Source organism: Neomonachus schauinslandi, chromosome 1 (genome assembly GCF_002201575.2).
Source record: "Neomonachus schauinslandi chromosome 1, ASM220157v2, whole genome shotgun sequence".
Classification (NCBI taxonomy): Eukaryota; Metazoa; Chordata; class Mammalia; order Carnivora; family Phocidae; genus Neomonachus; species Neomonachus schauinslandi.
In genome coordinates, this window is record NC_058403.1 from 175,148,392 (window position 1) to 175,165,003 (window position 16,612).

Genomic DNA, 16,612 nt, shown 5'->3' on the forward strand with positions numbered 1-16,612 from the left:
AATAGGCCTAAAAGATCTTTTGTACGATCTCACAGTCACAGAACCAAACAGACTTTTGAGAGAAACAGCATTAAATTATGGGATTATCTTAGTATCTCATTTAACACAGGTATATTCTTGTGAGAGTTCTAAAAACAAACTGTTATTGTCTATGAAATCACAGACACTTTATAAATCCAGTGTTTCTCAACAGGAGACAACATTCTCCTCTCAACTTCCCTTCACGGAGCCCACCGCCCCAGGGGACTTTTGGCAATATCTGAAGACATTTTTCAGGGAAAGAGAGACATTACTGGCATCCAGTAGGGAGAAGCCAAGGACAGTGCTAAACTCGCTTTAATTCCCAGGACAACCACTCATAACAAAACATCAATAGTGCTAAGGACTGTGTCTTAAACCAACACCTTAATTTGCTATATAAATCTTGACAACTGGAAATACTTTTCCATCATGAGGAGGAAAGTCATCAAGAAACTATTCCAAACCTGGGAGTTATGCCCCAAAGACGCCATGGTAAGGTATCTAGGGTGGGATCTCTGGGATCTCAGGGCCCTGAGTACCAGGACAGTACATAAATCCACAAATCTTAAGATTACAGTAAATTATCACTTTAATCCAAATCTCTTTACTAGAAAAACTTATAGATAGATATCATCATTGGTAATATTCTACTTGAGGGACTGGGTGGTAGGTTCACAAGTATTTATAAATGTTATCCTGCTTCATTCCATACAAAATAAATGTAACCTAAAGACTAATATATTAGAAATGATATAATCAGTATATACAGAAATATAAAAATCTTTATACTTACTCTGAAGAAGGATAAACACAGCTAACAACCATCACATTCTGCAATAACAAAAATTGATGCTTTAATATGACGCAAAGCACTACGACATAAGGTTTAATCATTTGTTTTTAAGCTCTCAGAATCACCCTGGCAGATTAAGTTCCTATCTTCTCCAATTTTACTAATAAAAAAAATAAATGGTTAAAAGTAAAAACTTTTGGGGCGCCTGGGTGGCTCAGTTGGTTAAGCGACTGCCTTCGGCTCAGGTCATGGTCCTGGAGTCCCGGGATCGAGTCCCGCATCGGGCTCCCTGCTCGGCAGGGAGTCTGCTTCTCCTTCTGACCCTCCCCCCTCTCATGTGCGCTCTCTCTCTCTCATTCTCTCTCTCAAATAAATAAATAAAACCTTTAAAAAAAAAAAAAAAAAGTAAAAACTTTTAATCATGGGGCGCCTGGGTGGCTCAGTCGTTTAGCATCTGCCTTCGGCTCGGGTCATGATCCCAGGGTCCTGGGATCAAGCCCCGCATCGGGCTCCCTGCTTGGCAGGGAGCCTGCTTCTCCCTCTCCCACTCCCCCTGCTTGTGGTTCACTCTCTTGCTGTGTCTCTCTCTGTCAAATAAATAAAATCTTTAAAAAAAAAACAAAAAAAAAACAACTTTTAATCAAACAACAGAAACTAAAACAATAACTAAATCTAATAACCTACTAAACCATTTGCTCCTTCTGCCAGTATTATTTTAACTCTACTCTAGCTACTATGGAGCCCTGACATTATATATCAAATGTAATACAGTGGAATAGTTTTAGATCGAAATCATGCCAAGATACTTAGAGACTGAAGTATTTAGGCCACATATAATGAATTTCCTTAAAAAGCAGTACCCAATCAAAAGTCTGATGTGTAGTAGCATAACCCCCCAAAAAAAGCTTCAGACCTTTTTAATAATATAATCTTCCCAGTTAATACTGACTTTACTAATAGTCAATATTCATTAAAAGTGTAGTATGAGCCAGAGTAAGTGCTTTTCATTTGATCCCCTCCACAGCCCTCTTATTATCCATACTTCACAGATCAGAAACTGAGACTTAGGTTATGTCACTGGTCCACGGTCACCCAAATATGAAACATAGCAGTCCTGATTTGGTGACAGGGCCACTCCTGATACGACTACTTTGACTGCCTCTTCAACGATTGCCAAAATCTAATTATTGAAAGTCCAATAAGCTGAAAATAAGTACTGATGAATCATCTCAGTTTCCTGCCCTTCAGGAATCTTACTAAATCAAGGGCGTGGAAGCTCAACAAAACAAATTAAACCAGTAAAGCCCTAAGATCTCTTGTAAACATTAAGTAATGGTTTTAGATTCCTGCTCCAAGGGTAGACTAAACTGAATTTGAATTAGAACCATAAAATGAACATTGGACTATGTTCTAGGATCAAAGAGAGAATTAGCAACCTACTGGTCCAATCTTGGTTCCCACAGGGCTCCTTCACTGGTTCCTCAAATAAGTCAATTTCCTACTTTTCATTCCCTCAAACACCTTGATGTCTTTGTTCATCACATTGTTTCCTTGATCCAAAATGCCCTTCTCTTACAACATCCCCTACCCACAAAAAACACCAATGCTTTCTTCTTTCTTAAGTCTGATCTACATCTTTCTCAATATCTAAGTTTTTGCATCAGATTTTCCAAAGCTGTGCACCAAATCCAGAAATGAAGAAATGAATTCCATGGGTAAACAAGTGTGCAAAACACAACTATAATGGAAATGTCGATGTCAAAATTTTGCAGAGCCTTTAATGTTAATGTATACTAGGAATTTTGAAGAGACAAGAAGCTGCTTTCCCCATACTTAACTGATCACAAGTCCTCCCTCTGTGCCCCTCCTATTAAATCTCACTCCAAAACCTAGTTTTTCCCAGATTAGGAAAACAATTTGAGAAAAACTTCAGGTAGGTTTCAGGAAACCTATTTGAAGAAAAGGTGCCTAAAACAGAACTTACTCAGTGCTCTCTTCTGAAATAGATTAAAGTTTAATATAATCCCAATGATAAAATAAATACCTTCTCTACTCCTCTGAGAAATTTGTCTGTTCCTGTATAGTTTCTCCTTGGATCTGTTAGCAATTCACATAGTCGCTGAATAGTAAAAGGGATACTGCAAAAGAATATAATTTTATAGTTTGAGGTCATTAATTATCAAGAGAATTAGGAACATTATCACTCTTGCTATTTAAAGATTTATCTAGTCACCCATGTATTAAAATGACAAAAGAAAATGCTACAACAGGGAAATGAATAGATGACTTAAAAAATAGGCAAGACAATAAGCACACCTGTCTTTTTAAACAAGAAAATCCCTAAGCAATTAAAAAAAGAACACACAAAATTTTAAGTTTCAAAACTAATGGAGAAATATATTTTAACATTCTCAATATAATTATTTTAAAGTTTACAAGAGAGGCAACACAAATAATAATCAAGTTACAGTTTATTAAATACAGAACTTTTCCTCAAGCATTCCTTTGCACACAAAGATTTCTTTACAGTGTCTCCAAATAAAACTACAGATGTTTTGTTATCATATAGAACAAGGCAAATGATTCCAATGAAAAAGTATTATAAATAGCGTTCTGCTCGACAGTTTTACAATCTATGTTTCATCAGATGTAAAATACAAACACAATCACTATTTTGGTAAGTGCCTTAGCATAATCAAATTTTCACTTGATCATACCAAATACAAAACTGATATAAGTTGGAACAAAATCTTTTATAAATATTAAAAAAATTTATCTCACACACTATTAGCATTCCTCAGAATTACAGTCTGAACAGCAAACATGAGCATTAGGTAAGACAAACACAGCTAAAAAGTACAAACATAAACTTCAGACTTCATTATATGCCATTCAAATATATTTATTCACCTTATAAAGAGAATTACAAAACCTCAAATTAATAGTTAATATTTACAAAGTTCTTTATTATGTATAGGCATTTTGAGCATTTTGACACAATATTCTCCCACAAAGGAAAGCAGCTAGTGCATAACAGTGCCAAGACTCAAACCCAGTGTCTCTAACTTCAAATCCCTTGTCCTCCCCTCCATTATTCCAAACATACTTAAAATCTTGTTTATTTTCTAATGGGACAGACTATATTTAGTTCTCATATTCATAGCATCAATATTCTTATGTTCTTATAAAAAGTCAGTATAAAGTTTATAACAAATTTTGAAAAGGTATAAAGTGTATTCATATGAAAACAAACATTTTACTTATTAGAGGCCAAGAATCGACCTTTTCTCAAGTAGCATCAAAACCTAAAAATCAGAAAGCTATCATTCTGTCAACAAAAGACTGCGTGCTAACTAAAAGACAGAATGTGTGTCTGATATCACAAATACTCAGAAGCAGCTAGAAATTACAGAACTCTGTTCACCATGACTGCTAAAGGAAATTCCTCTGGGTTTCTGAGAAAGAATACGGTTTCTTCCTTTTGAAAATATGGTCAGAGGGGAGTACACACACAGTCAAAACTAAGAATCTTTGAAATGGAAAAAGCAAACAAAGCACACCAACAATGTTACTAATAAAGAAACAGCTTACTGGTCTGTTTTATTCATTCCTATAAAGACACCACATAAGTGAAAACTTATAGCTAATACACAAAACTGTTAACTGCATTAAAAAAATTAAGGGAAACATTTTCCCAAGCTACATACATAATAAACAACATGAGTTTACAAATTGTCTTTCCTCAGATTTGATTGAAAGCTTAAGGGCAGGATCTTCTCCTTTATATTAGGTTCAATATACACGTTATTTGTACACCTATATATCTGAAATGCAGTACCACCAGGGATTTCTGAGTATTAATGGTATATGTGCACCTCAGCCCCTTCTCTTCAAGTTCATTACTTTCCAAACCTTAAACACACAAACTCCGCCTATGCTATTCCCTCATTAATAACTCACGGTGATACTACACTTAAAAGTGTATATATTATTCAAAAATAAGCAAAACAGCTCCCAGTGTTAAGAATATTCAAATAATCTCAAATGACAAATACTTCAATAGGTATTATCTATGTCTTTTCCTCCAACTAAATTTCTTTCAAACACCAAAACCAGTATTTTCTCTTAAGGTAAAAAATAGCTTTAAAATATAAGTATCTTTGGGGCACCTGGGTGGCTCAGTCGTTAAGCGTCTGCCTTCGGCTCAGGTCATGATCCCAGGGTCCTGGGATCCAGCCCCGCATCGGGCTCCCTGCTCCGTGGGAAGCCTGCTTCTCCCTCTCCCACCCACCCCTGCTTGTGTTCCCTCTCTCGCTGTGTCTCTCTGTGTCAAATAAATAAATAAAATCTTTAAAAAAAAAAAAAAACCAAAACATAAGTATCTTTAAACTTTCTGTTTAATAATGTTTACACTACATGCTTTGGCTAATTTTCTTCAGGAAGGTAAGTGAAAGTGTAGCCAATTATTAACAATGCATGTGTTGATAAATAATACTGCTTTTAGGGGGAAAAATGTATTATGTTTGCACAGCACTGTTAGCAATAAAAGCCTACGATAAAATGTGTTTACGCCCTTAGACACTTTCAGGAGCTTTTTATGAAGTGTCCAATAGATGGCACTAAAATGTCAAATAATACTCACCCCTTGCGTAAGGAGGCTAAAATACAAATATTACTTGCATATAAAAGTATCCTTTGGAAACATAATATAATCTTGACAACTGCACTGAAGGGCTCTTTACACAGCTGTACTTATTTTTAACCTTTTAGGTAAATATGAAAGCCTACCACAAGCTAGAAATCAGAGCATGTAAATAACTACAATAAATGTTAATATAATTTTGTATGCAATGTTATCAAGACAGAGTAAACTGTATGCCAAGGAAGCAAGTCTGAACCTGGGAACACTTTCTTTTTTTTTTTTTTTTAAAGATTTTATTTATTTATTTGACAGAGAGAGACACAGAGAGAGAAGGAACACAAGCAGCAGGGGTGGGAGAGGGAGAAGCAGGCTTCCCGCTGAGCAGGGAGCCCGATGCGGGGCTCGATCCCAGGACCCCGGGACCATGACCTGAGCTGAAGGCAGACGCTTAACGACTGAGCCACCCAGGCGCCCCGTGGGAACACTTTCTAAGTTAGATCTTTAAAAGGAGGTACAAGAATAAACCAGATAAATCCAAAATGAATGGTTGGTGCAAAAACTATATGCAAGGTTTACTCTGTTACTCTTTAAATATAGCATACAGTTTATTCTAACTCCTGAAAATATTAAAACTATTTCCAATAAAAATCACTAAATTAAGACCCCATGTGCTAAGAAGAAAAAAGCAAAAATGCACACAATGAAAAATCTGAACCAGAATCCCTAAATTTGGGGAAATGGGATAAGGATGTTCATTGGAACGATATAGTATAAAATAAATTACTTAACAGAAAAATATCTGGGGTTATTTCAAATAGAATACATTCAGTTTACTCTGCAATATATTACCTATTTGCCTGCCATCCTAAGATAAAAACTAAGATTACATAAGGAACTAGGGAGTGGGGGGAGAGCTCTCTGCGGAGAGCCTGTTTCTCCCTCTCCCCCTGCTCTTCTCTCTCTGTCAAATAAATAAATAAAATCTTAATAAAAAAATAAAATATTCCTTTTAATTCCAAGGAGAGCAACTAACATGTCTTACATTAGTTATAGAGTGTATCTGAACTTGCTGCAATCTGTCCCCATTCACTGCATCAAAAAAAAGTATCAGGGCACCTGGGTGGCTCAGTCAGTTAAGCATTGACTCTTGATTTCAGCTGAGGTCATGATCTCAGGGTCGTGAGATACAGCCTGAAATACAGCTTGAGATTCTCTCTCCCCCTCTCCCTCTGCATGCCCAACCCCTTAATACCCATTAAGTCTTACATACCTGAAAGCTATGAGAATTCAAATATCAGGAAAGGGGCTGAACATCAGAGAAAGACATCTAAGCATGAATTAGCAGTTTAATGCTATTTTTAATAGAAAGAAATTGTAAACAGTAAGGCCAACACCTAAAGGAAGAATGTCCTATCTTACATTTTAAGCTGAGATTACAGTTTGACTAAAATTTATCTTGGTCTATTTATATGTTTCATCATTAAGATGTACAATTATTCTGAATGCATACAAGGTATCAGTTGGAAAGAAGGCATTCAGAAAAGGAAAATGCACATTTAATTCAGAATCGAAGATAAAAATCAGATAACTGATTACCTTACTCCTTTATAACACAATCAACTTTCTTCATGAAAAAGATAAAGGAATATAAAATATAACACAGAGGCCATCTGCGTATAAAAACTAAGAGAGAACCATAAAATCAGACATCCTGTTATGAAAAATGTTAAAATAGCCAGCTCACTTTAGTTTTATGCATAAAGATGTCATTTTTACTATGTCTTTATTTTCTATGAATGGCTACATTTATACTATGCCTTAAAGAATTGCTTAAATCTGACTTGAACTATTCAGGTAAAAACTAGCTTAAATGTATCTCTGTTACCACCAAGAAAATAAAATAAAAAATCTCTATATATCTGTCTCAGTTATCCAAGGCTGAACAGGTTCAGTTTTGTTTACTCTTAAGTCCTACAGAAGTCAGAAATATCACTGGAATCATGTGATATTATCTTTATCCTTATCTTAATATCTATGCAATATGCTCTATCTGTACTCAGGCTTTACATCTGTATAAATATACACATACTTAAATATTCTTATGTATATATTTTCTACCTCAAATCAAATGTTAGAAATTCTTAGATTTACTGAAAACACCAATGTAAAATGACAAGTACAAACAATTAAGAAAATGAAGAATCAGCCTCTTTAAATAACGCTAAGTAACTGTAAACTAGTACCTGTAAACTAGCCATTCCCCACCCCAAGATAAATGTACAGCAACCTGTCAACACTTTCAATCAAATTAATCATCTTTTATAGTGCCTATCGTAGTCTGAATTGTCACTGTCCTGGCATCAAATCGAAAATGTCAAGAAAAAAATTAGACTTCTGCTACACCCTACCTTTCAATTTAAAACATTTTATTACAACATCAAATCAAACCATATGATCAAAGGACAAGACAAGGCAGGGGTAGAAAGAGGAGAGAAGGCTACTAAATAATTCCAATTCTCAACTAGTTATGCTAAGTGAAAGAGAGCGAAGAAAATGGAAATAAACACATTTAGCTAAAAGATTTAATACACTCGGGGCACCTGAGTGGCTCAGTCGTTAAGCATCTGCCTTTGGCTCAGGTCATGATCCCAGGGTTCTGGGATCGAGCCCCGCATCAGGCAACCTGCTCCACAGGAAGCCTGCTTCTCCCTCTCACACTACCCCTGCTTGTGTTCCCTCTCTCGCTGTCAAATAGTAAATAAAATCTTTAAAAAAAATAAAAAATAAAAAGATTTAATATGCTCAACAAATACTGACACAAAAACTCTATTTTCCCAACCAACTGAAGAGAATTCAAGCAGCAGCAATAAAATAGGTCAAAGGAAGGAAGAGAACAAAATAACAAATAGCTAGAACCTATTCTCTCATCCCTGAATAATCTCAAGCTAACTATAAAGCAAACAATACAAAATCAAAAAAGGATTATGCTTTAAATCTATGATCCAGATTTAAGAGTATAAAAATCTCACATATGACCTTCTTAAAAAAGTATGAAGAGGCACACTCTCGGGTGCAGAAATTTACAAGAGATATTTCTGCGTGTGCAATACACTATAAAACAATATAAAAGTTTTTAGGACTAAGAAAAATTTGGTCATTTATGTACGTTAAAGTAACATTAGAGAAGAATTTCAATATTCAGAAAGACTATCATGCCAAAAGATGAAAAGCGCTCTTCAGCTGTAACCAACTGTACCTGCCTTAGAAAGATGATGTGACAATTAAAAGATCTTTAGGTATCAAATGGTTATGTACTTTTTCCAGACCTGCTCGTAAATACATAGCCATATTACTTTAGTCAACTACCCACAGTACCTTAAACTTACTGCTTATTTTAGAAAGGTCTTAGGTCTAACAACATTGACAAAGGAGAAGCAAAGACACACAGTTAATTTATATTCATTATTCTTCGATGTCAGTAATTTAGAGGACATTTAACTATCTTTTAAAAAACTACTAGAAATGTAAATTACATTCTTTCTACTCCTTGAAATCCCTCTGTGTTTACTAGTAGGAATGAAGTACTAGAAATAAAATATAAATATAGAAACATGCTTTTATTCCTTCCATTGATTTATTGTGTACTTGTTTGAAAACCTACTGTTCAGCCATTCACTGTTCTTGAAGGCCTTGTTTGGAAAAGATGGTTAACCCTGTTTTCCGGAATCTTACAGCTCAAGAAATCAAGCCAACAAGGTAATGGACAATTTCCACGTCAAAGAGGGAAATTTAAATGCTGACAATATACTAAAATAATTTTAGAAAATGGATAATCTTTTTCAGGACTAAATACTACGAAGCATTTAATAACAGAGCTTTTACTAATTAAAAGCAAAAACAAAACAATAAACTTACCAATAAGAAAATCACCCCAAAATAAAAAAAAAAAATGAAACCACAATTTATAAGAGCCAATAAGCACCTGATAAGATGTTCAATTTCACTTGCAAAGACACACAAATCTCTGCGCACCCACACACACAGACAAAATATTAAAGAATACAATATCTGCATTTATATACACACGAAATGATACACATTTTGCAATGTCAACTTGGCAGTTCAAAAGCAACAATCTATACATACATTTAATGTGTGACATTCATCAACACAAGAAGGTATGTACAAGGATGCGCACTACAAGTACTACTTATAACAGCCAAAAAATAAACACCCACCACCAATGGAAACAAGGCAAACTTGTTCATATAATAAAAAATAATGCGGTCATTTCAAATACATAGAAGAACAGAAGATACCTCTATAAATGCATTGATACAGAGATTTCAAAGCTCTTCGAAAAGGAAAATACAACTAGCGTATGACATGATCCCACTTTATGTACTACTCCTATGACATCTAAGATCTTTTTAAAACTATGAACAAGTATTTCTGTAACTTAAAAGGTGACCTATTATAAACAGCGGGAAAGGTATTCTAAAAAGGACAAATCCTCAAATCTGGCTGAAAAAGACCAAAATGCTACTTACAGCCACCACTCTTAGCAAAATTTTTAAAACACCAATTAATTTATATACATTCAAACATAAAAATAAAACTGAAAAAAAATCATAAACATGTGTCAATATACCAACATATAATACAGCCAAAAATATTAAAAACCGAAAAATATTTATCACTGATTAAGGCCTCGATCCTGCCTGATTAGGGAAAAGGATTCATAAACTGCTATTCTGAAAAATCAAATTAAAAACAACGTAAGTTCAAAATACTTATGGCTCAAAGATGAAAAATATTTTAAAAGCAATTATCTGTCTTAGGTATGCATTTAATGACCGTTCAAATCATTTTCAGAAGTAGGTCAATTACCTGTTTTACAGACTAAGAAATTATAAATATTTAGATTTTATTTATTCTACATATCTGTCTGGTCCATCTTAATTTTGAAAGAACTGAAAACAGTATTACTAATTCAGAATCACAAGTATATTAGCTTAACATTCACAAAGCAGTAGCATAATATGACCTGTTTTACCTTAACTCTTAATTTGTAAATGGTAGCCATAACTTATTGAAATGAAAAGATGAGTTATAACATCTAAGTACTATGTACTATTTATAAATATCCCGAAGAAGTATTCTTATAAGAATAATCCAGTTCAAGAGTAAATCTTATGCAACATATTTCTAATATAAAGCATGTAGCGTTGTCTGGGTATGTGCCTTTAAAAAATACTATTATTAACAAAGCAATATGTGCATACAGATAAATAATTTTCAGTACAGTGCACAAAAGTACAATAGGGTATAAAGTCAAAATAAGTCTCCCTCCTACCCCAAGCCCCTAAAGGCAGCTCAAAGATAAAGCTGTAAATTCTATCCCCAAAAAGTATTTTAGTAAGATACCTAAAACCAAAAGCCTAAGAATTTGTTATTTTAAGCGAAACTCAAAACTTAAAAACATGATACATAACAAAGGATTAACTGAATTACACTACCTTGTTGCAAATCCCATGCGTTTAACTATCTGAAAAGAATGAGACTGTTTATGCTACCTAAATAAAAATCCTTACAAATGAAACCTCTTCAAATAAAACCTATCCCAAATATGAATTCATGGTCAACATATCCACAATTCATTAAATTTGGTATTGTCACCTCACACTCCAAATTGCTAACGTCAATCTAAATATTGAACAATTCAACTTCACAAATACTTCTTCCCTTCAATAAAGAAAACCCTATAAATACAAAGTCCTAAAAAGAAAAATATTTAAAATGACACAGAATATGACATGCAGCAACATTTTTAAAAATAGCAGTTTATTTTAATGCAGTGACCCTTTAATGCAATGTTTTACGAAGGGCTAAAAATGATTACTTGTTACTTGGGAGTAAAAGAGGAACTCCAAAAAAAAATTTAAATAGAAAGTCCTAAGTAGGTGCATTCATAAATTGTTATTTTTCATTAAAAAAAAAAAAAATGTTACTCAACTCAATGATATGCAGGTCCTAGGCAAAGTATAAAGATTTATAATACCACATATAAAATGGAAAGAAAAAACTAACATATTTCCTGAATGTTTTCACTGTCAAAACCATTTAAAGTCCAAATGGCACTGATAACCAAAAAGGTGGTTCAAGTTAAATAAATTAAATAAATACATTGTAATTATTTTAAATAGTTGTAAGCTAAAAATCACTATTAAATGTCACCAGAGACACAGAACGTACTTAATGGATAATTAACGATCAAAGCTTAAATAAAAATCCATAATGTTCTGCTAAAAATTAAACCTTTCAAATAATATTAAGTGCATACCCATTAAATCCAGTGACAATTTTCAGTATTCTTTCCTTCATTTCATCAAAGGGAATATATTCGACATTAGGGTTGGGAGGACCTCTCGGTTCAGGAGCTGAAGTTCTGAAATCATCCATTACTTTCTCCAGTTTGAAAATAAAATAGCCTTTAAACTGGGACCATTGAATCCTATAAGCAAAAAAAAAAAACAAAAAAAGAGTAACATGTAGCTTTACAGTTCTTGAACACAAAGCACAAATACAGAATACACCGTAACACTGATACTAATAAAATTAAGATCTGAGTAAGGGGCTGTGAGAGTATCTTTGTTCAGTAGCATATACCAGGCCTGATGAAACTGACTCACAATCTCCAAACTGGTTACACCCAATTCTCCCCACTTCTGACCCAAATGAAACCCCAATCTCTGATAAAAATCTTTAAAATGAACCACCTCTGGCTGAAAGCCTATTATGTACTACGTCTCATCTCATTATTGGCATTTTTAAAACATTATTTCGTTTTGACTCTATCACTCCTAACAAACCAGTCAGGGAGGTGTTACTGTCCCGTCTGAAAGAGGTGATTAGAAATTGGCCCAAGTTCACATTTTAAATAGACAAGTCAGAATGACTCCAGACCCAAAGCTCTTGGTATCCAAGCTATAACGCTTACACAGACTAATAAAGGTTTCTTGTCTTGTATCTATGTTAAATAGCAAAATAAACTTCAATTTCTCCTTTTTCCTTTTTCTTTCAGCTAGTATTTTCAGGATCTTTGGTCTCTTAAAAGGTACATATCCAAGGGGCACCTGGGTGGCTCAGATGGTTAAGCGACTGCCTTCGGTCATGATCCTGGATCCTGGAGTCATGATCCTGGAGTCCCAGGATCGAGTCCCGCATCAGGCTCCCTGCTCAGCAGGGAGTCTGCTTCTCCCTCTTCCCTACCCCCCTCTCATGTGCTCTCTCTCTCTTTCTCACTCTCATTCTCTCTCTCAAATAAATAAAATCTTAAAAAAAAAAAAAGGTACATATCCAACATGTATCTGCAAAGTAAAAATATATAATTTATGTGCTTTTAATATCTATTCATTTACTAAGTTAATAGGAACATCTTTTATCCCCCTGTCCTCTTACATTTTACCACTAATATAAAAAAATTTTGTGATGATACCTGCCTGAATAGCCTAAATTCCAGGAGATCCAAGAATCAGAAATGCCAACCATTTCAAAGCCAAACAGAAAGTACAACCACTAACGGCAGCAGATAAATCTTACACAGGTGACTGCTTAAGCAAAATAAGGGAAGAGCTAATCTGCACTCTTCTCTCCCACCCACAATCCTACAAACTAGGGCAGAAGTTCTCAAAGTGTAGTATAAGAGGCCAAAGCCATTTTCATGAGAATAAGAGTTGACATTTTTACTATGATAATATGTGTCCTGATGGTACAAGAACAGCAAGAGGGAATATAAAGAAACTTAGCAGAAATCAAGGCAACAGTTCCAAACTCCTATCTACTAGTAGCAGTCATCACCTTCTTCACCCTCCACAAATTCACAGTAAAACAAAAAACCATTTTCATCTCAAGTTTAATTTAAAAAATTACTAATTTTAATTCTCAACCTCTGAACATGCATCTTAATATTCTGTTAACAAAAATGAGATGAATACATGAAAAACGTATCAAAATACTATACATGTCTCAAGGAACAACAGTTGAATATTGTTGCCAGCTGAACTAGCTGCTATCTTAGAAGGCCATTTTTACTTGAAAGGACTGTCAAACCAATAAGGCTTTTTCAAACCAAGAGAATTTGGTAGACATTTTCTCACGAATGACTTCAAGAGAAATAACTGAAATATTTGTGGCCAATGATAAAATCTGAACTTCAAAAACAGAAAATGAAAATTCTAGAAAATGTTTTTCAGTATGAGCCTAAAAGACTCCTGATACATTCCCAAGACATTTCAGAATCAGTCACTGTTGACATAAACAGTATTGTGTGACACCAAAAAAAAAAAAAGACGACTGAACTGTATCAAAATAAAAAACGTTTTTGTGTCTCAAAGGTCACCATCAACAAGTGAAAAGGCAACCCACAGAATGGAAGAAATACTTGCAAATCACCTATCTGATAAGGTGTTAATAACCAGGAGATAAAAAGAACTCCTACAAGCAAGCAAGGGGGGGGGCGGTGGTGTAACAGGACACAACCTAATGAGAAAATGGGCAAAGTAGTTGAATAGACACTTCTCCAAAGATATACAAATGACCAATAAGCACATGAAAAGATGCTCAACATCACTAATCATTAGAATAATGTACATCAGAGCCACAACGTGATAGAACTTCACATCCATTAGGTTGGCTGCTCTCCAAAAAAAATCCAGGAAATAACAAGCATTGGCTGCCAAAGATGTCGAGAAACTGGAACCCCATACTGGCTGGTGGGCATGCAAAATGATGCCACCACTGTGGAAAAGTGTGGTGTGTGTTCCTCAAAAACAAAAACAAAGAATTACCAGATGATCCAGCCATTCCATTTCTGGGTAAGTACCCCAAACATGTGAAAGCAAGGACTCAATCAGATACATGTACACCAATTCATAAAGCAGTATTATTCACAATAGCCAAAAGGTGGAAAATACCATCAATCAACAGGTGAATGGATAAATAATTTGCATGCAATGGGATATTATTAGGGCTTAAAGTGGAAATTCTGGTACATGCTACAACTTTGAATAATCTTGAACACAATATGCTAAGTGAAATAAGCCAGACACAAAAGAACAAATTTTATGATTTCACTTACATGAGTTATTTAAAATAGAATCAGAGGCAAGGAGCAGAAAGACATTAGCCAGGGGCTGGGGGAAGGGAAGTGTGAGGTGTTACTGTTTAATGGGTACAGAGTTTCAGTTTGGGAAGATAAAAAAAAAAGGCCTGGAGATGGACAGTGATGATGGTGGCAACAAGACTGTGAATGTATTTAATGCCACCAAGTTATACACTTAAAATGGCAAAATTTGTTACGTATATTTTACCCCAATAGAAAAGTGTTGAAAATGGGACAAAAGATTCAAACAGCCATTTCTCCAAAGAATATAAATGGCCAACGAGCACATTAAAAGATGCTTAACATTATTATCCATTAGGGAAACACAAATCAAAACCACATTTCACAAGATACCATTTCACATCCACTGAGGTGTCTATAATCAAAAAGATGGGACAATAACAAGTGTTGGGGAGGATGCAGGGAAATTGGAAATCTTATACATTGTTGGTGGGAATGCAAAATGGTGCAGCCACTGTGGGAAAATAGTCTGGCAGTACCTCAGAGTTAAACACAGAGTTAACATGTGACTTGACAATTCCATTCTATTAAATAAATTATATGGTATATAAATTTTATTAATACTAAAAAAATTTGGAAAGGAAGATCTCAAAAGCTATTCACATGATCACCTCTTCCTTCCATTCCCTGGTCTATTCTGGGAAGGTTTTGTGAGCAGAGGCAGCAAATTATAATTTCTGACATGCCTAATATTAATTTCTGGTTAACATACAATTGCCAATGGTTACTAAAATTTATCTCTAAATTTCACTGGACTCCCCACAGGCATTCAACTGAAACACATCAAGGAAGATTACTGAAAGAGAAGTCTTAAGCTTATCATTTTTTTAATTAATTTTTTTTTGAGAGAGAGCGCACGCACACACACGAGTGGTGGCTGGGGAGGGAGGGACAGACAACAGACAAGGGGGGAGAGAGAGAATCTCAAACAGGCTCCATGCCAAGCGTGGAGCCCTACACAGGGCTCAATCTCATGACCTTGAGATCATAACCTGAGCCAAAATCAAGAGTCCAATGCCCAGCTGAATGAGCCACCCAGGCGCCCCCCCGGCTTTTCATTTCTTAAATTAAAAATTCTTTTTGTTTAATAAAGCCATTAAGTAATAATTTGTTTTACAAATTAGTATTTCTACACACACAGGAGTTTTCCCCCCATCTTTCCATTAACTACTTTTCAATCCACCCATGCTATCAAAAACAAAAACAAAAAATCCACAAACACACACACACACACACACACACACACACACACACAACAGCCACACACATTAATGGGAACAGCTAGACAAGAAAAGATAGAGCCCAGGTAAGCAAACTATGGGGCTCTTCAAAGACTATGATATTAACTTGTCTGACAGGAATTAAGTCCCATAAACTAAAATGAATTTTGTACACTCTGTATTTTAAGTTTGAAAGGTATCAAAAGCAGAGTTACTCTGAATTAGATCTAAGAGATGCAATTCAGAGGTCACTACACCATAGATGAAAAACCACTTCTACAAAAATGTGTAAGACGCAGCTTTTTGTTACACTACAACTATGTGATAAAAACAAAAACAGAAAATGCTTCCCTGAATATTATAATTTGAACACAAAAACAGGCCATGAGCAAATTAAGAATTTGGCAACAAAAAATATTTTCTTAGGAATGTATTCATGGTTGAGTAGAAACTAGAAATGAACGAAAAAAAACTTATTTTTCCAATGAAAATAAAATTATTCTAAAAAGATGCTCATAGAACATACATTTTCAACTTTAGAATCAAATCAATTCCTCCACATTAAATTTCCCCAAAAATACTCATTATTTAATCTACTTTGCTAAAATTAACTCAAGAATTTACTGAAATTTGGGGCCCCTGCGTGGCTCAGTCGTTAAGCGTCTGCCTTCGGCTCAGGTCATGATCCCAGGGTCCTGGGATCGAGTCCCACATCGGACTCCCTGCTCGGCGGGAAGCCTGCTTCTCCCTCT

General features: G+C 34.9%; 1 protein-coding gene across 3 annotated transcripts in view; it reads right to left on the reverse strand.

Annotated features, from left to right (window-relative positions):
* Positions 1-16,612, reverse strand: part of PPP4R2 (protein phosphatase 4 regulatory subunit 2) — a 60,818-nt gene that overhangs the window by 5,714 nt on the left and 38,492 nt on the right. For 2 of the 3 annotated variants that reach the window (XM_044916643.1, XM_021694881.2), the window contains 3 exons: positions 11,800-11,970; positions 2,859-2,952; positions 815-852 (listed from right to left, as the gene is read on the reverse strand). In XM_044916643.1, the coding sequence (XP_044772578.1) occupies positions 815-852; positions 2,859-2,952; positions 11,800-11,970 (303 nt within the window). The remainder of the gene's footprint in view (positions 1-814; positions 853-2,858; positions 2,953-11,799; positions 11,971-16,612) is intronic. The other variant, XM_044916644.1, reaches the window with a different exon arrangement.